This window comes from Rhipicephalus sanguineus, chromosome 2, assembly GCF_013339695.2.
Source record: "Rhipicephalus sanguineus isolate Rsan-2018 chromosome 2, BIME_Rsan_1.4, whole genome shotgun sequence".
Taxonomy (NCBI): domain Eukaryota; kingdom Metazoa; phylum Arthropoda; class Arachnida; order Ixodida; family Ixodidae; genus Rhipicephalus; species Rhipicephalus sanguineus.
In genome coordinates this window covers 170953988-170980370 of record NC_051177.1, presented here as the reverse complement: position 1 = coordinate 170980370, position 26383 = coordinate 170953988, and the positions used below count along the sequence as shown (strand labels likewise).

Sequence of the window (26383 nt, the reverse complement as noted above, 5' to 3'; positions counted from 1 at the left end):
TAAGCGCAATGCTAACGTGATCGTGTGCGGTGATCTCAACCTTCCCAATATTACGTGGGCCTACTGAGTATTTCGTCATCACGTCAGCATTCCGAGTTGATGCCAGATATTGCTTTTTTGTTTCTTCTGAAGCAGCATGTGATTCTGCCTACGTGTGTTGCAGCTACTTCTAGCAAAGTTATTCATCTTATTTTTTTATCGTTCCAGAAAAAAATTGTGCTCTAGGCTACATATCGTACTTTTCTGGATTATCAGATCACGGCATCACCCTTTTTACTGGTCACACGAAGGCCTTGAGGGTAAAAGCGAAAATGTAATTACAAAATTTCCGAGATTTAACCCTACTGAAGACCAGATTGTGCGGGACCTCATAGAAGATGATTTGATATTTTTAAGTATAAGTATGCTGCTGGAAATTCTGCTGTCGATGACTTGTGGAATCACTTCAAGACTACTGTGAATGAATGCATTAGCAATTCTGGTCCTACTGGGCAAAAAAGCGTAACCGTCTAAATACTTGGGTCACTCCTGAAATACTAAAATTGAAACGCCGTGTCAAGCGTTCATACTGCTAGCCCGTCAACAGAGGTGGGGTTTCGCTACAGTTGCTACGTGACCAAATACGCGCAAAGATAAAGCTATCCAAGTTCCTATTCGTAAGCGTGGGAATGCATAATTTTCTTGTGAGCGGCACAAAAAAGTTCTGGCTGCACCTAGCGAAAAAGATCCATGACAGTAACTGCATAGTCATTGCATTTAACAACTACTTTTCGCGTGTGTTTACTTGTGCCACCACTTAGCCCCCATTAGATTTGAAAACTAGTTTTGCTATTCCTGATATAGATATCAACGAAAGCGGCATCTTTTCGGCTCTACTTGTATTACACACGAAAAAGGTATCGGTCTGGGTGGTATACCGAATAAATCTGTACGTAAATACGCTTAATGGTGTCCAAAGTATCTGCATATATTTTCAGTAAATATCTACGGACAGCGGAAATAACTTTGGATTGGAAAATAGCAAAGGTGGAGCCAATGTATAAAACTGGCGACGAACTTAGAGTAAACAACTGCAGCGAAGTTTCGCTGCTATGCAGGTGTAGCAAAGTATTGGAGCATTTCGTATTTAAGGATTTCATATATAAACGCTCGTTCCATGTTGTTCTTCCCTGTTATGTATGGCTTTTTTCCGCGCTGTTTATTATCATTGAGCGTCTCTGTTCTTTCTTAGAGGACAACAATTGTTTTCTAGTAATAAACATGGCTTCGGCGCGGCTTATCTACCATAGCGCAACTCGTTCACACTGTAAATGATCTAATGGTAATACGTGACAAGGGCCCACAAGTTGAAATGACTTTTCTTGGTCTTGAAAAAGCATTTGACCGTGTGCCACACGGCAATTTAATGTTGAAGATTTGATGCCTTTTTGCCAACCGTCAGATACTACAGTTGCTCGACTGGTATCTTAGGCAGCAAGCAATTTGTTCTCATAAGCAACTCGGATTCAGATTTTGCATCAGTTCTTTCAGGCGTTCTTCAGGGTTTGGTGCTCGGCCCATTACTCTCTTTAAATTATATTAATAATTTACAGATTAAATCATCAGTGCGTTGCCGTATATTTGCAGACGACTGCGTTGCATAGGTGCATATTCAGTCCGATGAAGATCAATAAATACTAATCAACTTCTGAGGAGCGGTTAAGAACTGGTGCTCAATGTGACAGATGCGCCTAAACGTTTCGAGGTATGTTCACATGAGAATTACACGCAAGAACATGCCGTTAGTCCACACCGATAACATTCCATTAACTTCGGCAAACCAATCTAAATATTTCAAATTGTATATCATTTCTACGTTAACCTAGGGTAGTCATGTGCAATCTTTGGTCAGCAAAAATTTTAGAACTCACTCAGACTCACTCAAGAAATATATTTTGCTGTGAGAGCTCACTCGGACTCAGATTCCCCGAAAGTTTCCTCAACCGAACTCATTCAGACTCAGACTCACTAAACTTTTTAGGGGCGAAGCTCCTTAAAGTGGCACCCGTTCGTCCCCATCGTAGTGCGTAACCAGTCTTAACGCTAGTACCAGATCTTGACCTCCAAGGTGGTGCCGGTGGGAGATTATTCCTGTGCGTTGTTGAACAACAAAAAATTCGCAGCGTGCGCGTTAACTAAAAGCCGAATTTTTCTGTCTCTCATTCCCCATTAGCAGCCATTGGCATGTTCCAGTAGGAAACGTTAGTAGAAGTAGAAGTGTAAGTGTTAGCTAAAAGCCGACTTCTTCTGTCTCTCATTCCCATTAGCAGCCATTGTTTACCTCCAAGGTAGTGCCTTGTGAGATTTCTCCTGTGCGTGACTAAACAATAAAAATTTTGTTCAAAACGCCGTTGATTGATGAAATCCAACGAAAGACGCCAGATGTTTTCTAAAAGCAACACGAAAAGACGCCAGGTGTTTCTAAAGCGAAACGAAAAGACGCCAGCTGCTTAACGAAAGACGCCAGATGTTTTCTAAAGCAATGGTTTTCTAAACAATGAAAATTCACATCGTACATGTAAAATTAAAGTGAGCTGCAAGTCGTCATAACTCTCATCGAACCTTTAGTATAAACGCGCCCGATCTCACGTCGGTGATGATGTACTGGGCAGAATTCACGGAAGATTCACGGTTTACCGATGAACCTCCGCCCACTCATCATCATTCACTCCGTGGATATGCTGTGATTTTTTTTTCAACCGGACTCACTGGGACTCAAACTCACCAACATTTTGCTCAGCCGGACTCACTCAGATTCAGACTCAGGGCTTGACCTGAGCCTGAGACGACTCATGAGTCCGCTGGCGTGAGCTATTTCGATCATGGTGTAAATGCTCTTGAATGCCAATACCTCAAATAATGGGTGCTGTGCGATACGCCTTTGGGTCCTGTACCTTAAAATACTAGATTTCAGGGGTTTCAATCTAGTAAGAATGCTTTTATGAAATATGCGACTCACACGGCGCATCTCTATTAAGAAAGTTTCATGAAAGAGTTGGGAGGTCATGGCACCTCCCCCCCCCCTTGCTCACGCCTCCTCTGATCAATAAACATGGAGGTGGTGCGTATGAACGTTAGTGCGTTGAGACGTGTGGGAATAGACCTCAGCACGGCCGCTAAATAAAAGAAATCACAGCATATCCACGGAGTGAATGATGATGAGTGGGCGAAGCTGCGGAGGTTCATCGGTAAACCGTGAATCTTCCGTGAATTCTGCCCAGTACATCATCACCGACGTGAGATCGGGCGCGTTTATACTAAAGGTTCGATGAGAGTTATGACGACTTGCAGCTCACTTTAATTTTACATGTACGCTGTGAATTTTCATTGTTTAGAAAACCATTGCCTTAGAAAACATCTGGCGTCTTTCGTTAAGCAGCTGGCGTCTTTTCGTTTTGCTTTAGAGACATCTGGCATTCTTTCGTTTTGATCTTAGAAAACATCTGGCGTCTTTCGTTGGTCTATTTCATCAATGAACGGCGTTTTGAACAACATTTTGATTGTTTAATCACGCACAGGAGAAATCTCACCAGGCACTGCCTTGGAGGTAAAAAATGGCTGCTAATGGGAATGAGAGACAGAAGAAGTCGGCTTTTAGCTAACACTTACACTTCTACTTCTAGTAACGTTTGCTACTGGAACATGCCAATGGCTGCTAATGGTGAATGAGAAACAGGAGAATTCGGCTTTTAGTTAACGCGCACGCTGCGAATTTTTTATTGTTTAACAACGCACAAGAGAAATCTCCCACCGGCACCACCTTGGAGGTCAAGATCTGGTACTAGCGTTAAGACTGGTTACGCACTACGACGGGGACGAACGGGTGCCGCTTTAAGGAGCTTCGCCCCTAAAAGAGGTGCGGCCTGCCGAATGGGTGCGTTTTCAATGGGGGAACGCGTGACATGCAGAGTTTTGAGACGCTACCGTGGCGGCGCTGCACATCGGTATACCACGTCTGCTAGTAAGCGAATGCTCGGGGCGTTGGCTCAGGCGAGCGTATGCAAACGCTCTTGCTGGAAATGAGCAGCCGTACGCTTGCTTACGAGGTAGAAAAGGTGCGGGTTTTTTGTTGCGTTGGCTCTATCAATGAGTGCTTAATGTGATTGGACATTTCTCCATAACTGCGATGCCCAAGACCTGTCGCCGTGGTGGAGATCGGTAACTGCGAAGAAGTCGCACATTCACTTCGTTCACTACAAGCAGTACGACTTCAAGGTAAAGCGCATGGTGCTGCGACCGACAGCCGTGCCGACCATATTTTCATCTTTTCCAGCTTACAAGCTAGCCGCGTTCTCATTGAAATGTAGACCACTTGTTCGTGTTCTGCCTACTCCTTCCATATCGAACAGCAAACTATATTAACTAGACGAGCGCCAAAGCTCAAGAAAAGAAGTTGTCAATCCCTTGCGTGCAGAAGTTGCTGAAACATAAAGCGTGGTGAGTGGAATGACGTCGAACGCGGAAGGATTCTCTGTACTGGACGACCGCCTACACAGCCCAGCCGTGGAAGACAGCGTTAAAACGCGAGAGTTAAAACCCAATGAACCCTCAGTACGGTGTGCAGTGCTGTGTGTCTTTCCGCCATTTCTTGTTTTCATTTTTCATCTGCGCTATTTCTTCAGGACGTGAGTACGCGCCAACTCGCCCAACTTGCCATTTTGGTAGAATATGTAATGTAACTAAAACCAATGCACGCAGCCGGCTGGCCGCCGGTGTGAGCGGGTTTTCTTTACCGTTGTGCAGCGCTGCGGTGGCTGGAGCAAGAACTAGCGCTGTCACCGGCGCAAAAGAGCGTTCGGCAGGCCGCACCTCTTTTTTATTTAGCGACCTTGGTCTGACTATAAACGCAAGCCGATATAAGGCTGATAGTAATGCAGATAGCTGAGTGGATAGGATCACAGGTCGGTAATTAAGGGTGGAGATCATTCAGACTCACTCATGAAACATATTTTGCGTTTAGGGCTCACTCCGACTCACACTCACCAATATTTATCTCAACCGGACTCACTCGGACTCATACTCACGCAAATTTTCTTCAACCAGACTTACTCGGGCTCACACTCACCAAAATATTATTCACCCGGACTCACCCAGACTCAGACTCACAGCCCGATCTGAGTGAGTGAGAGTGAGTCAACTCATGAGTGAGTTTGCCGACCTATGCTTGCAATACATCGTTTCCAAGGCTTTGAGAGAACTTTACATGCTTAGAAATTCTATGACGCATTGCATTTATAAAAATGAGCCTGTATCCCTCACGACATTCGTTAAGCGGTTATTAGAATATATGGACGTAGTTTGGGGCCCGCACACCAAATGCGATATCGATTGTCTTTAACACGCTCAGAAAACAGCGCAAAGATTCATCTTTAACGCCTATGGCGGGCATCCCGGCCGCTCCGGCCGTATTTTCGACGTAGGCGGAAATGCTCGAGGCCCGTGTACTTAGATTTATGTGCACGTTAAAGAGCCACAGGTGTTTGAAATTATCGGAACCTTCCACTACGGCGTCTCTCATAATCAAATCGTGCTTTTGAGATGTTCAACCCCAACAATTAATATTATTACTATGGCAGGCATGTATCTATTACTAACCTTAGACTTATAAGTGGTCTTCCCACTTTAGAATCGCGCTGGAGACTACACGGACTGGAAATGCTTGAAAATATTGTAAACAGGAAGATCAGAATGGGCTTCACTAGTTACATGCAGTATCACAGAGCAAGGCCATCGAGATGGAAGCACAATAAGACGATTGTACGACCATGAGATAAAACAAACACATATCATTCTTCGTTTTTTGCTCGAGCCTTAGCAGAATAGAATTAGCTTCCATGAGACGTCGTGGGCCTATCATCGCTTGATGCTTTCACAACTGCCATACATCTGTGTCATACTATGCAGCTCTTGTTTTTTTTTTCTTTTGTCTTTTTTTTTCTTTCTGTATTAGATTTTCAGCTCGTAATGTATGCGAGTAACTATTTCTTTCGCAGTATGCTTCCGTGGGAGGAAACTCTTCTTTAGTTCACTTTCATAAGGTTTGTTTCGTTGGCTGTTTCACTCAAGTTACCAACTCTTTAGTAAACTTCGAATACGTTTTTCGGATGCTTAGTCGCCCGCTCCTGAATGTGTTTTTGTACATCTACGGCCTAGCTCAGCGTATTATTGTAAATGCTCCTGGATTTGTTTTTCATGCTCGCGTCTTTAGTTCACATTCGGGCACATATGATTTTATTGTTGCTCATATGCGTTTTTGCTTTAATGAGCTCTTTTTTATTATCCGTTTGTCAACTTAAACGATTGTAATGCGTAACTATCAACGATATACACACTGCTGTCATGGCTCCCATAAAACAGCCGGCAGTATCTGATAAATAAAATGAGAAATAAATAGAGTGTGATTTTATTTACCCGTATATCATGTATGTCTCGTTATTCTTGCATGTTTCAAATTTCGTATTTCTCGTACATCGCACAATATTTCTAGCGTTTTCGCTAATAAAATTTAGTTGAAGTCAACGCCTCTGTTGTGTCCTTTCATGTGTCCTCATTCATTTTGTGATGTGCAAATATGTCGAAATTACTGACTAACACATTTTTATGCCTGGCGAGATGCTTTGCATCACCTTTCCAGATATAGTCACTTTGTTAGTGAATCTCCCATACACTTTAACCAGAAAACTCTTCTATTCTCGCCCAGAATTGCATTACTTTATGAGTAAAGCGACATTTACATCTCAGTAGAAGTAATTTCAAATAAAAATGCTATTTAATAGTGCTGACAACACTAATTATCGAGGATAAACCGTCAACTTCACAGCCTTCGAACGAAATTGACGCTGATATCATATTTTTTATTAGCTTGATTTCAATGCTTCGTCATCGATGTCTATTGTTCTATGTGCGGTTGGCAAGATCACTGTAAGTAGACAATAGCTCTTCGATAAGTAAGTTGTTCTAGATATCTCATGTAGAATAGCTCGGACAAGAGCTAGCTTTTGAGGCTCGCTCTCAAGACAGGCATTGGGCCGACATATAGATATGGGGACGCGCTCTAGCAACAAAACAAAGCGGTAACCAGAAAATTCAAGCGAAAACATAACAGGATTTCATGAAGTCTTCACTTTTGTTTCTAAGTGTGGGACAATATGACAGCATGATATATTGTACAAACTTGTTTGTGCTCAAATAACACTCAGACATTCACTTGTGAAACAATAACTCCATCAATGACACTCTGGTACACGAGGTGGCAGACGAGCATACATACGGATGAGAAAAACTGGTCACGTGAGTTTGTTGAGCTATAAAAAAAAATGTACAAAACGGAAATGCAGTTATTTGACGGTAAGAAAATCTAGAACTTCTCTCGCAAACAGAAAACTATACACAAAACCTCAAAGGGCTCGATGGCATCATTCCTTGTGGTCAATATAAACACTACTTCTGCTGGGACGATTCCGTCTCGGCAAGCAATATTATTGATGAACAACTTGTTCTTACGACATTTAACGAAACGATTCAAAAGGCGGAAAACTGCTCTAGAAAGACAACCATTGCTAGTATCTCGTAAAGTAAGGCGACGCGAATAACGGCTCTTTCAAGCTCAGCCAGCAGTGATGGTGCCGTTATGCAGCTATTGCGGAAGGAAGGCAACGTACTCAGTACGCGAAATATTTTTCGTACATTAAACATCCAGAGTACATAATCACACCACGAAGGTTACGGCGAATTAAGCTGCGCGACAATAGCTTAACGCTGACCACAATCTTGGAGAGCATGTTTGCACAAAGGGCATGTAAATACAATGTTAAGCCAATGAAGTAACACGGACGACAATTTTTGTGCAATCTCACAAGAAATGCGATGACATCCTAAGTACACTGACCAGAAAGTGCTGGCATAGCCTATGGAGTAGTGATGCAGAACTATCGATGGTACTATCGATATCTGAGACTATCGAACTATCGATGGTATAAAATACTATCGATAGCGCTATCGATAGTGTTGCTATCGACAGTATGAAATCAAGAGCGCGAACTCACTGCAGAATAAACTTGGTTCCATACATTACATTCTTGAGCCGGAGGAGAAGGCTGAAAGGCAAGAATTGATTGACATGCTTGTGTTCTTCCCCAGAGTGCTTTGCTGATTCAGCTGTAGCGGAAAGGAAGCCGTTACACGTGGTGAAACCGCGCGGCTTCAAATTTATATTACATTTTATTATTTCAAAAAAAAAAAGAACAAGAACTAAGTTTGTTATTTGTAAGGTGTAACTGGTTGCTTTTAGATGTGAATTTATTGATGAACATATTCCGCCATTTTCACTGCCCATATAATTAAGCGAAGCTAATAGCTATCGGAAATATTTTGGCAATATGGCCGCCCAGCAACAACATCATTATTCGCACCACTATCGATAGTATTGTCACGTGGTTGTGACGGTGAAAATGCTGCAGCAAGACTGGGAAATACGGAGCTCTTTATTTGGGCGAGCTTCTGCCAAGAAAATCAAAACTCAAAATACAAGCGGTACACGCTGCGCACTGATAGCGGCGAAAAGGGTCCGTGGCCGTCGATTAATCTGATCATCAGTGGAACACATCGTCTTTTTACACCAGTCATCGAACCTTCCAGCCGCTGGTGCTCGCGTAAGCTGTCGATAAGCTTGAGTATTCACGTCCGGCGCGTAATCTTGACAGAATGACCTCAAACAACCGTAAAGCTTCTCAAACTTTGCGGCGCGGTCTGCGTCAAACTTTGCTAACTGTTTTTGTGGGTGAAACCCGAACGCATCACAACAATGCAATAAACACGCGTGGGAGTAATATCTCTAGTAATAATAACGATGGTAACTACCAATTGCACTATCGATAGTTTTTCGTTAATAGAACTATCGATAGTTTAAAAAACGCCAGGCCTGCGCTGAAACCGCAGCACAGTCACAGCGAAAGCAGAAAGAGCGGTGTTTCAAGAGCCCGCTGTAAGCTCTCTTGGGGCTACAATACACGTACGCTAGAAAGGTACCCACTATGCCATAAATCAGAATTTTTGTGAAGTTGGGAAGCACCTACTAAGCCATTAATCGTCATTCTGGGGAGAAGCGAGGCACCAACTACACGTCTGTACGGCATTATGTGCACTTTGTTGAAGCGACGACTGATGACGATGAAGAATTATGGCTCAGCCCTTTGTAATGGGTTGGAAGCTTTAAACGGCCCACCAGTTATGTAATTTGCATCGGGTGACGCCCGGTCGCTATTTCCCTCTCCCGTCATGCTGTATAACATATGTTGACGTGGGAGAGAGACGGGGGGGGGGTGACTAACTTTACTGAGACCCCGAGGAAATGGATCATGGGCTTATGGGCTTCCTTGACAACCAATACAGGTGCACTTGCGAGGAACCCACTACGCTCTAAATCATTGTAATTTTACTGAGACCCCGAGGAAATGCATAATGCGCCTATGGGCTTCCTTGGCAACCAATAGAAGTGCACTTGCGAGGAACCCACTACGCTATAAATTATTGTAATTTTTGAGAAGTAGGGCAGCAGGCACTGTGCCATTTTTCGTCATTTTACGGAGAGCCGTGGTACCTGCTAAACGCATGTAAGGCGTTATGTGCACTTTGTTGATGCTGTGCCTGATGACGATGAAGAATTATGACAGAGCCCTTTGTAATGGGTTGGAAGCAATCAACAACCTACTCGTTGCGCAATTCGCATTGTGTAACGCCTGGTTACAGAATTCGCGTTGTGCGACGCTTGGTGCTTACTTTACTCTTCTACCACGCTATATTGCATATGCTAATGTGGTTCCTTCCCGACATGAAGCCTGTATAGGGCCTTTTTGCAAAGCAGTTTCAAGCACCGGCATGGCTCAGAGGTTGAATACTGGGCTCGCACGCAGAGGGCCCAGGTTGGAACCTCGTTCCATCCTGGAATTGTTTTCTTATTTCGCTTTTTTTTTTCTTATTTCGAGCGATACTGGTTACGGACAACGGCGGCGGCGGACAACTACGGCGCCAAAAACGGCCGGTTAAATGATCTCATAACAGCTTTCGCTGTAAAACAACTGTCGATGCTATCGATAGTCAGTTTACCGACAGTTCTGCATCACTACTATGGAGGCCTATGTGCTCCTCCCTATCACAAGTTTGAACTTGAGCAATCATTCATTTCTCCAACTCGCCATGTTGAAGTAAACAGTCTTCCGTGACCATACGTTCTCCTTCCTTTGCGATGCCCCCAGCTCTACCAATGCAGTAAGGCCCCTGCCATGCATTCAAATCACCAGTGCAAATTCACACAATATGATTTAAACGTCTAGTAAGGGTTGACGTGTCCCACGACATGTGTTCATTTTCACACACTATGACATCACAAGGTTGTGAGCTTCCCATGTCAATTTGACAACCAGGCAAGCTGTTCTTCGCAGTTAAATGAACTGAAAATTGCGCGTACCTAACTTCTACAAATGATACTGGAGCTGCACCTGTGTAGCGCGGCTCTTGTGAGAACATTTGGAGGCGGCGTAATTTAGGTAGGCATATAAATTACTTTATTGAAATGTTGTCATTTTTTAATAAAGTTGCTCTCTCTGAACTAAGCGCTGGTTACGTCTAGTGAAATAATGAATTCAGAAGCCTTCATGAAACCAATATTTAAACGCGCTATATATTACTATTTATACGCAGGTAGCACAAAGTATTATGCATAACTGTCACATTTAATGCTGGGCGCTCGATACAGCGGAGTGTTCGTAATTGTCAGCGTGCTCTGTAGAGGTTCACATGACCTCACAAATGTAGATATTTGCAGTTTCATGACTTGAAATTGGTTTCGTACCATCCAGTTTTTGCGGAACTGGAATCATTGTACAAAGCGAAAAAAAAAGAACACAACAACGTTCTACCTTCAATTCATAATTTAGCCAGAACATAATAGTAGGGAAAACAATAGACAATTCGAATAGAACCTTCACATGCTAATAGCACAAAAATCAGAATGGCGCGAAGGTACAACAATTCAAAGAAAAGGAAATTCATGATAGAATCCAGTAGACATTTCTTTCAGTAGCTGAGCCCTTCTTCCGCATCACATTCCTTTAAACGGAAAACCAGTGAATTCACGGACACCTAGAACGGGCAAGCACACTTCATATTTAGACGCACTGCACTGCGATGACGACACCAGACATTACATTTTGTGATATCCCCGTGTACGCTTCCGTTACAGCATTCTGAGTTCGCTTCAGTCGCAAGCGTCCGTAGGTAGGTGACACATGACATCCAGTTAAGCAGCAACCACATCTGAGCAAATCTGGCGCACTTTGAGAAAGTCACGTTGCAATGTCGCACGCAGTAACATGAGAATCGGAAATCTAGGCACGTTTTTGCATAGTCTTCTGCCACTGTTCGAAGAAGTGGTATTTTGCTCTACAGTAATCTACAGAGGTTGTTATAATGAGGAGGTCACACAAGTGGGTTGACAAACATGGCACAATCAGTGAGCAATAGATTCGTATGTTAGTCTTTTTTCTTTCATTTTGACATAGTCTAAGGCCTACATGACTAGGGAATCGCAGTCAACATTCACTTTTGTCCACATTCGGTTTAAAAGCCCACAGCATTCACTTAAAACTTCCATTAATTCGGGACTCCGTGTAGAGTAACTTTTCGAGAGTAACATTTTCCTTGCCGAACAGAAACAAAAACAGCAAGTCCAGAAAAAACTTCAGAAGTCCTGCAATAAAGAAGTATTCTTAACTTCTAAAGATGGCACAGCAATTCGGCGCGACACCATCAGAGATCACACCACGAATTTTTCAGAAGCAAAGGTACCACATTGGGTTTCGCCAAATTGAAGCAGACAGAGTTACACGATTCCTGTGAAACACATTTAGATAGCTCTCAGCGTTTCCACCAAGAACAGCAAGGTTCACGGTACATTTGGAGGTGACGTTATCAGCACTTCGGAATGGGACGGGATGCTCCGATGCACAGTTTATGTAACACATACACCAAGAACATTTGAACTTCTAATGATAAGTCCACAAAGAGTCATTCTACGTTGCGACTGAATTAACCGGAATGTCCACACTCACGCTGGCAACGTCTGCGAAACGTAGAACGCGGTACACTGTGAATCCAGTCCAAAAGGTGCCGCGGCAAGACGAATCTCTCTACGCAAGAAATGCGGCACCATAAATGCATTTCGACGAAGCGTCAGCAGTAAGCGCAGTCCAGCGTTAGACGCAGTCGTGGAAAGGCCTAGTCATTCGCCGCCTCAACTTGGCCATGTTGTCTAGGATGAGCTTGTTCTTTGGGTCGAGTGACAAGGCCGTTTGGTAGTGCCGAAATGCAGTTGGGTAGTCACTCTGCAAAAAGAAAACAGGTATGCATGTCCCGATGCTATGGTACCAAAACCTATTGCCATTTTCACTATAAACTGTCACGCAAGACGGACAGAGAGAGCAGGGGGAATGCATAAAAATATGAAGAAAGCAAAAAAATGTGTAGAAACGACACGTTATTCTGCTAGCTTCGGCAAGTAACTTCTCCTGAGGCCACCTTTACCGCTGTCCGGGGCCCAGTGCACTTTGCCTGCGTACGATTACGAGACCATAGCACCTGCAGCAGATGCAGCTACAGCAAGCCGATCAATACGAGCGCTTGCTTTCCAGAATATGCATTGTCTTGTTAAATCACTTTTACATGTTTTATAGAATCGCTAAATACACGCAGGCTTTTTAAAAATGCAATGTTGTCGAATACACGCAATATGAACACTAACCTCTAAGTGCCTGATCACGGCAAGGTTCAGATGAGCATGAGCAAGGTCAGGATCCAGGCGAATGGCGACTTCATAACTCTGAAAGGTTGGACATAATTGAATTTATAAAGTTCCTCTCTTTTTTATAGATGTTGTCATGTGGAAATCAAATATTTGCAGTGGTAACAAGAGGATTTATAACACCTGCTTTAACATCAATACCTACCCTCCCGCCTGGGGAAGAATATTCGTACGGAAGTGGGATTTATTCGATATCTATTCGCGATTTTTTCGGACCCACATGCACAGAACGTTCTTCGACTTCCTTTACATCATTTATTATACAACACTATAGAGCTAACTGATAATAAGAAAATGATACTAATTGTGCCATGCAGAAAGCCATAAATCCTGAAATGGTTGTATTATTGTAAATTTTATTACGTTAAGAACAATGATCATAAGACTGCTGAAATATATATTTAGTGCAACATTACATGTTATTGTTTATTGAGGAAGTTTACATTCCTCGAACTTTAGGTTTGTCCGCACCGTGATAGCAGAACATTATTTAATTTTATGTCGAAACACAGTAAAGCATCATGATATATCTGACACTAGATCATGTTTTTCCATTATTTTCCTTTATTGGTTTCTCGTGTATTTACTCCTAGCTTCTTGATGCAAAGCTGTATCAAAGTGAGTGCAACGTTATGAGCTATCGCAGAGTATACGCAAGCTAACTGAGATAAATCAGATGCTTATGTGAAAACATGAGTTTTACTTTGGCTTTCGGAGAATCTGTCATTCTTGCAAGCTGCTTTCGCATATGCAAACCTGCCTTAATTAATTGAATAAGGAATATCACATTCATTGTGCAGACCTGTGCCGACGAGGTGATGTCGCCTAAGTCCTTGAGTATGTCACCATGATCGCTGTGTATTCTTGCACAAAGCACGTCATCAACACCGCACAGTTTCAGAGCTTTCAGTATGTAGTCCAGTGCCTGCAATATTATAAAGCATGAAATGCCCTCTTATCACTCACGTTTCGCATTTCGAACACAAGTACGAGGACACTCCGCAGTTCATCCTTTTATTTTAAGCGAGACAGTTTAGGAACTATCCGTGTATACATGAAAAAAGTACTTTTTAATAGACTGGCTCAGCCACGCCACCATAACAGCAACTGCAGCGTACGTACGTTACGAACAGTTGAAATTGGAACAAGTTAGGGCTAACTAAAACGCTTCCTTTTCTTTTTCCTTTCATTGGCAGGCGTAACGTTAACACGTTTCTTCCTTGCATATCAATTAGGGAGGCTTACAACATGTCCGAGAGCCACATGATTGGCGGCGCAAGGTATCATATGCCAAAATTGTTTTGCCTCGTGGTTTTTTGTTCGCGTCTCATTTGTGCATGACTGTACACGTGTAGGTCATGAAACACGCAATGCATGATGTTGAGCAGCAAGAAAATTTTTTAGGCGTAACGTAATTTGTACATTTGTAACATAGAGCAAATCCGAATTATAAGCGTTGGTAATTATAGCAATAACTGGAAGGAGGAAACGTGAAACAGCAAGGTGATGTGTGCATTGTACAGTTGAGGTATATTAACGTGTAAAATTTAATTCCACATGCACGTAGCGTATTTTATATACCTTTCTCATGGGGTAACTGAAATTCTTATGTAAAGACTAATTCGTATTTTAAGCCTGTATTGTGTTCTGTGCAACAGTACAGAAGTGGTAGCCTAGGAGCAGATACCATGAAAATAACGGAACAATACTCCATCAGCAACCGCAGATGCTTCGGAAGCACATCTGATAAAATACAATGCCATCCAGTGAATCACAGCTCCATCAAAAAATTGCTGTGGGAATATTGCGACTCAATGTCCCAGTGTCAGCTATTTTACAGGTAAGTTAATTATTTTCAAAATTAAATGCTACAAGTAGTACTTGGCGTCTACCGTAAATGTACCATAGACGTTCTCCATTTTGCTCACATTTTGTACTTAGACGTTCCCATGGATCATCTTCATATGCCCCGTGAAAATTATCTGCGTGAACGTCTGAGTGGAAAACATCAGCTTTTAAAATTCTAGTAAAGAGTCATGATATCTCAGTGGTACAATGGGTAACATGGGTACAGGCATTGCTGGATTACCTAACTAAGGAGAACCAGCAAGAGCCGGTTGCACACAGCTGCAAGCATTGCTATATTAGGAACGAATAATGGCGAAGCACATGTATGCTATACGAGGACGCCCGGGTTCTGGCATCCTGTTACAGACGAGCAAACAATTCATAAAGCAGTGTGACATATGGTAACAGCTACCTCGACGGTGCGGTTGATGTGGTTGTACAATAGCGCAGCAGTGTGCAGGGCTCCTCTGTCGGTGCTGTTGTGTTCAATGACATCCAGAAGGAGGTCCTCAGCCGCTCGAAAACTTCGAAGCCGAATAAGAAGCTGAGCCTGAGAATGAAGAAACAATAAACATTATGACGCTTCCTGCTTTCTTTAGGCCTTTTTGTCTAGGCCTGAAAGGTTGTGAAGGAAAAAATTGTAGCGCAAAGCAACACACGGACAGACAGAGAGGACGGGACTGGCGCTATTTTTTTTTGTCGCCAGTCCCGTCCTCTCTGTCTGTCCGTGTGTTGCTTTGCGCTACAATTTTTTCCTTCAGAAGTCATGAACCAACTAGCCCAACAAAACGTATTACTGAAAGGTTGGTTTGCCTTCCTGTAATCATGGAAGTTAGAAGAGTAGACACAAACGCCCTCACTCATTTGAGAAAGCCCTTTTTATATGTGTAAGAGCTGCACGGTTTAAACGGTTACGGTAGCCCTACCACCTCTACAGAAACGCACATGCAGCGTGTCCCAATATATACGTCGAAAGAAAGTTTGCGCAAACCTCGACAACTTTGTGTGCGAGAATGATGTCTCACGTTTCTAAACTTATTCCCCTATCAGAAAATTTCTGCCACATAATAGTGATTTTGCTAATCTCTTCTGCTTAGCTGTCCCATGCAAAAATGTAAGTTCGTCGAATAGCAAGTAAAAATGCCTACCACCCTGATAGACTTACGTGACATTGCACAACTTCTAACAAGCAAAGCGATATATAAATACATATAAGCAATGAACTCTCACTTGAGTGAACTTCAAGGGACTCTGAGAAATAGTTTATTTATCTGAAAGTTCTCTTAACTGAATATTCACTAGAATACGAAACAGCATGGGGCACAACAGATGTAAAATCAAAAGTGTGAAATGCAGTTCATTTTGAAAAGAATTCTGAAATTTTCGTTTGGACTAGCGTCCTTAAAGCGCGAAAAGAGATAAAGCTGTCGAGATAGTACGTTTCTGTGCACTGCATCTGGCAAAGCTTGCTGCTGTGGAACGAAGTCCTGCAACTTTCTGATATATCCTACAGCCTCGGCTTGAGATACAGGATTTGAACCTGCCTCGGCCATTACAACTTCTTCGTCGCATTCTTCCTTTTTCGGTTCCGGACGAACACTGGAAACAATTTCCAAATCTGATAGTTCTGCGGAGATACTGAATCGCACGTGGCTCGTTTTCGTCTGCCGCACGGCCGCTTTGCCTCGGCGGCGCTGCATGCACAAGCCATGCTGCACCGCCGCCGTGGGTGGGCAATGTGCGAGCGGCTCGCATCGGCTACGCCCGTGCTGCAGAGCGCAAAGTCCGCAGACAAAGTTCGTTCAAAAGAAATATTCACTATTCGGAAAGTCGTTCAACAGAAGAATTTTTACATATAGTGCATAGAAAACCCACCGGGGATTTTGTAAAAGTTCGTTATTCTGAAATATTCGTTAAACCGACGTTCGTACAAGTGAGAGCTCACTCTATTTGACTTCATGTGCCAGTAGAACTCTCGAGGACAGGCTCGTCTACAAATTATGCTCCTTCAGTGGAACCCCCCATAGGTATTTTGCGGCTTTCCTACATTAAGGTGAAAGCCTTAAGTGCTTCATCAACGCGAAAATTGACAGTCGGCGTCCCGCGGCGTTGGGGGCAACACGAGTGATGCAAGAAGTCACGATCTTGTGATGACGTCACGACATGGCATTATCATGACGTCACAGGTCACCACAATTTGTGACGTCATTGTGACGATATCATGACGTCACGTAACGTGACGTCACACGATGACGTGATCGCATGACATCGTAGATTGGTCAAAGGTGAGCCGATAACTGAGGCAGTGCAGAACCAGGTGAGGTGCCTCCGATCCTGAAGGAGGAGGAGGAGGAAAGGAAAGAAACGGAAGGACATGCTGTGCAAAACCAAGTGAGGTGCAGAAAGCTTTCGGAAAGGGACGGGGCAGGATCGGGGCAGGATGAATGCATTGAATGAGAAGAAAAAAAAAGATGGCTTTCGCCTAGGAGCCGCCTTAGTGAGAACGCATAAGGGACCTATGAGTTTTTCACGTGGAAGAGAACTATAAATCCTATATCTTCCAAAAGTGAACTTATTAGTTTTCTGTCAAATATCAAGCCGAATGGTAAATTGTAAGAACAAAGGCGGAAGTGTTGTTTAACTAACATAGTAATGATAATTGGTTAGAAATGGTATTTTACTTGAAATACGTGGCGCAAGGTTGCAACTGAGAAGAAACAAGAAGAGACAGTAAGAACGCCAACTTGCAACTGCCAGTAGCATTTTCCGTCACAATTCACCTAAACGGCATGTCAATTTTGTGCGTTTTTACATTGAAAAAGACTTCCAAGGAAGTATTTTTGCATTCGGAAACTGATTTAGCAAGATTGGCTAAATTAAAACTCTTGCACTTTACTTCCTGAATAACGGTTCTCCTCTGCGAAAAGAAGTAGCTGGCGCTGCCTAAAAAGAAAGCAAAAAAAAACGGGAAAGGCAGGGATATTCACCTGTTAAGAATAGCCGATATGCTAGTCTACACTGGAGAAATAGATAGGGGATTTTGAAAGTTGGATGAGTAACGAAGGAGCGTGAGAAAGGAAGAGAGGGGCAACACTGCCTGAAGCCTCCAACGTCTACATAGAAGGTGTTAAAATTTTTTACTTGCACAAATAAAACCTCTGTTCGCGGTGCAACACTCACATGGTGAACCTTGTTGTCGCGGTTCTCGGGGAAAAGCCGATCGATTTCTTCAAATAGCTGCCTTGCTTCGTCCAGGCGACCAGCATTGACGTAGAAAAGGGCGAGGTTGTCCATCACCTGAGGATCTGGCTCAACAGCAAGGGCCCTTGCCGTTAAAGCAGAAAAAAAAATTATTATCAACGTCAGTGAATGTGTGAACGGTCGGCCAGGATACCTAATGTGTGTTGTTTGTATGGTGCTGCTTACCAGCAACATATCTGTAATGATGCTGCTTTTGATAAATGCACAAGCTGCTTCGACTAGCATCAGCTCCACGTCTGCTATACGCTGCCATTTATTTATAGGGTAGAAAAGCAACACTGGCAAGGGGCCTTGCAAGAAGAATATATAGGAAGTGAAGGGGGAACGAAATGGATATGTTAACGGCATAGATAAATTTTCCCTGTGACGATTACGACGTCATAGAACGGTAGAAATACCTCAGCAACTCGTTCGGTAACATGGCCGGCGCGGATATGAGAGTGACGTCATGCAGTGTTGTCCACCTAAGTACGACTGAAACACTCTTGAGAACGTTAATGCCCAAGCCCTGCTGTACCGGCAAACTCACCGCTATTCGAATGAGTAAACTGCAGGAGCCAACATCAACACGCAGATTTCACATTGAAAGCAACCATGAAAGATGAAAGTAAACTGCAAGGGAGCATTAGGTCAGGCAGGCAGCCTTGGAAAGCGAACTCTGTGTATAGCTGTTCCATTCACTTTTCTTCCTCTCCCGTTATGGGCTCATCGAGTGGCTTTTGATAACCACCGAGTGTGTGCCGAGAATGGGTGGTTGGCCATAGTTTTGAATTGACGCTCCCTTGTTCGGCCTTGTCATAGCTTAGCCTATGACAGGCACGCTTGTGAACGCAATTATCTGAGGCATTCCACATATGTATTCTCACGATGTTCTGATACGTGGTTCACGTGGTTCCGTTGCGGCGTTTTGGCGTAGTTATAATATACGTGGTGTTAAGGAACGCGCCTAGCAATTAATTGTGAATTTCGCACTTAGGCATATCCCAAATTTTCTGGTGATCTCTCAAGTCACTCTGGTAGAAAACGATCAGAAAAAGAATAAAGTTAATTATTTGACCGAATTCTGCGCCTTGGTGTGGGTGGTTATAAGCATGATCTTGTAGCTTACCTCTTGTAGAGGCTCTCGGCTTGCATGTTGAGGTTCATGCTGCGAAGGCTTCTAGCTGCGTTAAGGAGTGCCACAGTGTGGTTTTGCTGAAGGTGTAAAGCTTGTTGGTACTGTGCCACGGCCTCTTCACTGCGGCCTGCGCAGAAAAGACAGTGAAGTTACCTGAACAAGTGCAAGAAAAATGCAGCTTGGGCCCCAAGGAATCTGAGTCAAGTTGGCTACCTTACATCTGCGCCATTATTCCTCTCATAAGAGAACCCGTCTGTAACTTTAAAGTTTCGTTGTTTCTTTTTTCAAATTTTGTTACGTTCGCACCTTGAGCGATGCCTGAGGGCGTGCAGACTCCGAAAACAGAGCTTTCCCCTGTACTTCGATGCGCACCGTTCTTTCCTCAATATAATTAGTGCGTGAATATTTACTCCAATGTAGAGGACAAATTAAAGTGCGCGCTTTTTCTTGCATAGCTCTCTCATTCATTTCTACTGTTATTACTACTTCGACTTTCTGGCAGAACTGTGCCTAATTCTTCTCTTTTTGTTGAGGAAATGCTTTACTTTACAAGGTTGAAACGTGACGCCGTCACAGAATGACTGCTCGGAGGAATACTCGGCATAACACCTTAAATTCACAGACCAACTTCAGAGCTAGACATAATAACGCCAATTACATAAGCCTTAGACATATTTAAGATTCATAGATGAGTCGTTGCGAAGCCGACCTCACCGTGTGACTGAAGGAATGTCCCGTAGTTGTTCCGGGCGTCCGCATTTCGGTCGTCGCTGCTTAACGCCATCCGGTGCAGCCTCTCGGCCTCGGTAAGGTCTCCCTTTTCGGCGGCGAGTGCAGCAAGTGAAGAGTACGCCTCGCAGAAATCGGGCTCCAGCTCCACCGCGCGCTCGAGCAGGGTCTTAGCCACCTCTTTTTGTCCTCGTTTGCTGTAGAAGAAAATCCACGGTTTTGTTTCTTTCTGTGCTTACAAATTCTATACTAATTGCCCGATAGATTTACTTTGAATGCAGACAATCAGTCAGTCTTAGTCAAGATTAATATAGCGGTAATATCAAGCCAAAAGGAATGTGACACAGAACCCACGGTTGAAGGTTACGGCACAGAACAAAATGCCAACAAAGTACCACAAAGCCCCTTCCTGTCAATTCATTTCGACTCATGCTCGACAATCTGTTCGTCGCATGCTTAAGCTACGTTCAAACTGGTACCAGAGTTTACGATAAGCTTACGGAATTCGCGGCAATTGGCTAGAATACATACGATGCCCTTACATTCTTATTAGAGGGATAGCTTTGCTTCTCCCGGCACAAACTCAGAAAACGGTATTGTGCATGTGTTTGGTTCTGAGCAAACGTCAACTTTTCTCCTCTTTCTCCTCACACTTGCGTCGTCACAGCAACAGACATGCGCAGTGCCGGTTTTTTCTCCTCTCCTGCGTACGCCTCTCCTTCGGTCGGCTAGAGCCGCGAGTCAGCGGGCGCGCGCGCCTCGGGAGCTGAACATCTGTCACGTGACTCTCGTGCCGACAACACGTACGGAAATGTAGACAACGTGCCGCTGCTTGCCGCGCGAGGGCGCCGACGCACGGAAACCACCACGGCATGCTTTCCACAGTAGTTGCTGCAATCGCCCGACAAGCTGGATATAGGGAAACCATAGAGTTTCATACAGTAACCTAGAGAGAAAACTGGCACTACGATCATTCAGTCAACATGGGAATGATGGGGAGTACAGTCTTCGGATTCGATAGCGTTAGCTAGCGAACAGTCTACAGATCTTTTTCTACAGTTTCAGTTTCGTTCTTCGCACTGCGTGGGTAGGGGGTGCGTTACAAAGCACTCAAGCAGTGCATTTTTGTTCAAAGAAGCTGAAGACCACTAGGTCTCTTGGTTTGCTGAGACGTTGCAGCTTTACAAGCTGTATTTGACAGTTTTAGCAAAGCGTCGTCCACTCACCTCAGCGCATAGATGCAGCGTCCCATGCCAGAGCAGGAAATTAGGTAGAGTTCACGTTCTTTGATAAGCGTTACTTGTCAAAGCTCTTTCAAATGGAGTGCAAAACGACGGCGAAGCTAAGTAGACGCACAGTCACGCTCCTCTGACTCGACTTCACAACAAAACTAGAGATGCATTGGGGGCAGGCCACTTGGACAGACGCACCTGTTATCGCAGCAGACGATGCATTCCGTGTTTCTCACTCAATACAGTACTATTATATTCATAAATAGATAATGCGTAATTTCGAGGGAAAAAATTCGGCAGGTCCCACGCACTGTGGGAATCGATGTAATGCGAAGCAGCCAGCAAAGAGCTGCATACATCGCCTTGTTTGTCTTTGAGCCAAATGAAATCATTCATGTCATGGCACCTAGTTCACAATATATCGCATGTTTCCCATGCACGCATGGATGCTCAGTATGGTACATACCATGCTAATGAAACGTATATTCTGGTATATACAATGCATGCCTCTGGGCATGCTTTCCGCATCGGCTGATAGCACGTGGTATGGGTACCCTGCCAAAGCCAGGCACTCTGTTTGCTTCAGAAAGCTTGAGTCAACGGAGTGCTGGCATGACTAATCATGAACCAACTCGCCCAAGCAGCAGTTTTAGCAAATTTCCTGAAACTTGGTAGCCCCTGTCTCCTCAGAAAACAATGTACTTTCTTTTCACCGATTAGAAACTACGTGGGCCCTAGTAGACGCCGTGAAAATCTATGACGTCACGGCAAATGCTGCGGGGACTTGAATGTGGCGTCGCCATTCTCATTTACTTTTTACGTGTTTTCTCGCTTACCGAGCGTCTTCTCGCAGAAAGCGTGGTGTTTTTGGTATTGCGAAATAGTAATTTACTAATACAAAAAATTATTTTTTCTCTTTATTGTCCCTTTAGGACCTAAAGATATGGCGCTTTTATTGTGCATAGAAAACAGAGGCTGACTAGCGGAAAAACTAGCTTACTTAGCACACATGGCCTACGATTGAAGCAACCGTATTCACAGTTCCAGGAGCTTTCGCATTTACAGTCTAGCAAGACAAATTCGAGGCCCGCTGTGATATCATTGGCTAAGTCCACTGTAGCTGTGTTTCGTTCGGAACGCTGGCAAGCTTGCTGCTGTAAAGTAGTTATAAAAATATAGAAAACCTGCGTCTAGACGGGTAATTGTTCTTGTGAGCTGAGGTGTAAAATACGCCATACTCACAGTTGAATTAGAGGGTTTCCGATTACTGATGTAACATGTAATTTCCGTTCAGCATAAAATTAAACTTCTGTTAGGATTTAAAGATACCTGTATTATTGCAAATGCTCGCCAAATTGTTGAGATGTTCGCAGTAACCTTGGATATAGTGACAAAATTTTGTTCTGGTAGTGCTGTGCTTACGACGCAGTGTGATTCCTCTGGACTTAGCGTACTCAAAGGTGGTTCCGTGTGACAACTTGGCTAAGATAATTCTACATTTTGTCAAGTGGAAGAGTGGCACGAACCTGTAGATATTAGCGAGGTTGAAGTGAGCCCCTGGGTGGCTCGGATTGACATGCAAGGCGTACCGGAAGTGTTGTTCCGATTCTTCTGCTGACGTCAGAACAGTGCCCAAGTTATTGTGCGCGCTGGCGTGCTCTGGCCACAACCTGCGAAAAGGAGACATGTTACCTCTATGTCCACTCTAATCATGTGTGAATAATATTTCTTTTTAACACGAAAGTGTTTTATGCGGGGGTCCCCCACGGCTCCACTGATGTATTTCAGTCACGGATATGACTTTGTAAAGTATAAAGTTCGCGCTCATCCTGTGTAGGTTCCTTCCGTGCGTCCTTTCTGCTTGAGCAGCGCGTTGCAAGTTTCCAGCTGCTTGTCGTTCTTCGCGTGACATTACAATTTGTTGCTTTAGCATTCATTCCTTCGCCGTTGGGGTGAAAGAATGCCCAACAAACACTCAACTACGTCTGTGGAGACACGTTTCACTTTCGTGTTATGCCGATTCCTATGACAGAGGGATCAGCTATGTTTTGTTTATATCAGTTAACATTTACATATTAACAGTTCATAAATAGTTAACGTTGTTGTGAGCGCGCGAGAATGCCCTGATAAGAGTAATGTAACACGGTCCCTTACGCATTCACCTCAGACGACTCAAAGCGAAATCCATCTTTTTCGTCTGTTCTACACCCTCGGCCGCTCCCCCAAATGCTTTCTGCACATACTGTGGTTTTGCAGTGCGTCTAGCAGCGGCCTACCTTTGACAAAGGGACCATGCCATGTGATTACGTCATCAAGTGACATCATGTTATGTGATATCGTATTTAGGTCATGATGACATCACAAGTTTTGGAGATCTGTGACGTCGTGGTGTGGTCATAAGGTGGTGTCATAAAATCATTATGATTTTTTGCGTCACTCGTGTTGACGCCGCCGCCGCCACCGACTGTCACTTTTCACGTTTGATGAAGCATCTTAGGCTTCATTACGAGCAAGCAACGCTTTAGGCTAATTATTCCTACTTGTAAGGAGCGGCGTGCAAAATACATATTAGCAAGGCACTTACTCGATAGCTAGCCTGTAGTGTTTAATGGCCAGGTCAGTGTTACCGATGTCCTTCTGCAGATTGGCGTAGTTGTAGTGCATCTTTGCGTTTCCTGGAAGGTCCCTAATGCCCGATCTGGAATAAACATAGTACGTTGCTCATCTATGTACAGTCATCACCGAGTAGAAGCGCGGCATCTAACCTTTATGCATGACAACTGATACGCGTCATTGCTCCAAAAATCCGGTTCATGTTGCTACGATTTTACGGGTACAGGTGATGACGGCTGCTCGGGCACCGAACAGTTTCTCAGATACCGTGATCTGTAGAGTTCTTTGGTAAGTATATTACTAAACCCTAACTGACACGTTCCATTGCGTGAATACCGTACATAGATCTACACGTGAGCACAGAAAGGAACGCCAATCCTTGTTCGACAGGCGAAACAGGATACAAATTAAACTCACTCGAATAGGGCTTCTCTGGACGCCCAGGCAGCGTTCCGATTCCAGGTGCGTGCAGCAAAGAGCAGCACTAGAATGAAGCAGAGGCTCGTAGTGCACCACCGAAGCGCTGGAGAGCACCGCGTGTGCAGGCGGTGCAATCCTTCGGCTACAAGCAGAGTCACACCGATGCTGCAATAATGAGTATTCGAGTAGAGGGAAATCAGGAGCTTCTAACAGGCAAAGGAAAAACAAGCGAGCTGGAAATTATCACAGCAGGTTTATGAAAAAAACATTTATTTCATCAGTAATGTAAACCTAAGAAAATGAAAAACCAGTTATGCCCGCTGAAAGCAAGCTGCCTGCTTATTAAAACTAGCACAACGCCGCAGACAGGCTGTGGAGAATTTCGCGTTCCTATGCTCGAGTAAGCGGGTTCGACTTCAGCATTTTATGGGGGCTAAGTAAAAGAACACCCATTTACTTAAACTTAGGTTCATATCAAAGTCTCCTGACGGTCAAAATTTATGCGGAAACCAGCTCTAAGGTGTATCTAATAATAATATCGTGCTTAAGGCTGTACTTTTATCTGACTTTATTGACGCACGGTAATTTGGTGTGGAGTTGAAAGTATTGAAAGGCACAGGCGCTCGTAGACTAACTTTGAACGCTGCACAACCGGCCGCTCGCCAGAGGAGAGGGCCGGCGGAAAAAGACAACACTGATATGCGCGCTTGCGGTCTCCCTAGCAAGCAAGCCTCACTTCCTAGCGCATCTAGAATGGCGTTGTTGGGTGCCGAAAGGGAACCGCTTCATAGCGCTATGTCGAGGTGTCTGGGCGCATTGGGCTTGTAACACGCTGCGTGCTCGCGCACTATGCGCCGTAATCAGACAAGTGGTGCCGAAACGCTAAGAGGCGCCGAACACAAAAGATAAAGGCGTCCAAACACATGATCGCGCACGCACACGCGCTTATGATCTAACGCGCGCGCACGCGCGCACGCGCGCACGCAGCGCGCCATTAGAGAGTTTTAGTTTAGCGCGCGCAAACCTGTACGTACGCAACGGCCTGCGCGCTGCGTACGTTAGAGTTGAGGCTGTCTCCTACATTTTTAGTTTACCGTACGCAACAACCGAAACGTGGACTGCGTCTAGGCGTCAACACGTTCGTCTCGGCGTGTTTTTCTGCGCCATCCAGTGGCTAATAAATAAACTACAATAGCCGATCATAGTTGACACAAGTCAAGGCACGAGACAAGGCAAGATTTTACGATGGCGCAAATTTTGTTGAGGTGATCTGTGGTGAACGGTGACGGTTGGTACGACTTGTACGAGGCGAGCAGCAGCGAGGGAGGAAAAATGCCTGCCAGCATCCTTTCGAATCAGCGCCTTTTGGCCACTCTTTCATGGGAAGAGATAGACGATTTGATGCTCACAAACCGAGAGCGGTGGCTTTTGAGGGGCGACTGCAGTCTTGACGACATCGAATATCTCCTGCATCTTTGCAGCGATCACTGTCCACTGCACTGGGTCCGCGAACGGATTCAAGCTACTCACGTAGGCAAGGAACTCCAAATCGAGGGCAATTCCGAAATGGACGCGGGATTTATTCGCTGCCATGACCGCCGTGCCGCTTGTGCTGCTGTCGGACGCAGCCATTTTGCTTGTCTCGACCTGTCGAGATCTCGCGAGAGAAGCGCCCGTAAGGTACGCAACGACCGTAGCGGGCGCAACGTAAGCGCCGAGATCTAGCGTGCGCATCTCTTGCGCGCGCAAACGCACGCATCTCTCTTAGGTTCAGCGCATGCGCAGTCTTGCTCTCTCTCACCCGTTGCGTGCGCAAGGCCGTTGCGCGCGCTAAACTAAAACTCTCTATTGACACCATCTGCCCAGCCGACCTTGTCACAGCGCTAAAAAAATCTGAAAAAAAATCACGCCATATCCACGGAATGAATGATGATAAGCGGGCGAAGCTCGAGAGGGGGAGATCATCGGTAAACCGTAACTCTCCCGTGAAAGTTAGCCCATTACATCATTAGAAAGACGTAAGACTGTGCGTATATTATACAAAATCAACTTTTATTTTGTTCTTGTTCGTTTGTTGTTTCGTTTCTTCGTTTGTTCTTTTCATTTCGTCGTTGTCATGGCGGCTGGATTGCGAGGTCCCTTCATTATGACGGCTTTGTAATCCGTGAAATGAAGCGAAAGAGGTTCTTGTACTGGCTGCAGTGGGAAGTTTGCAAACACTAAGTCTATGCACGTCTCTCGGATCGTGGTAGGTTGCATATGGATACA

General features: G+C 44.4%; 1 protein-coding gene across 1 annotated transcript in view; it reads right to left on the bottom strand.

Moving 5' to 3' along the window:
- Positions 1-11905: 11905 nt before the first annotated feature.
- The window catches only part of LOC119382033 (protein O-mannosyl-transferase TMTC1-like), an 87474-nt gene continuing 72996 nt past the window's right edge, over positions 11906-26383 (bottom strand). The window contains exons 9-18 of the mRNA XM_037649773.2: positions 24113-24280; positions 23667-23780; positions 22609-22752; positions 19836-20047; positions 19113-19248; positions 17924-18068; positions 15156-15293; positions 13698-13820; positions 12836-12913; positions 11906-12419 (exon numbers count right to left, since the gene is read on the bottom strand). Of these exons, the coding sequence (XP_037505701.1) occupies positions 12291-12419; positions 12836-12913; positions 13698-13820; positions 15156-15293; positions 17924-18068; positions 19113-19248; positions 19836-20047; positions 22609-22752; positions 23667-23780; positions 24113-24280 (1387 nt within the window). The 3' untranslated portion in view covers positions 11906-12290. The remainder of the gene's footprint in view (positions 12420-12835; positions 12914-13697; positions 13821-15155; positions 15294-17923; positions 18069-19112; positions 19249-19835; positions 20048-22608; positions 22753-23666; positions 23781-24112; positions 24281-26383) is intronic.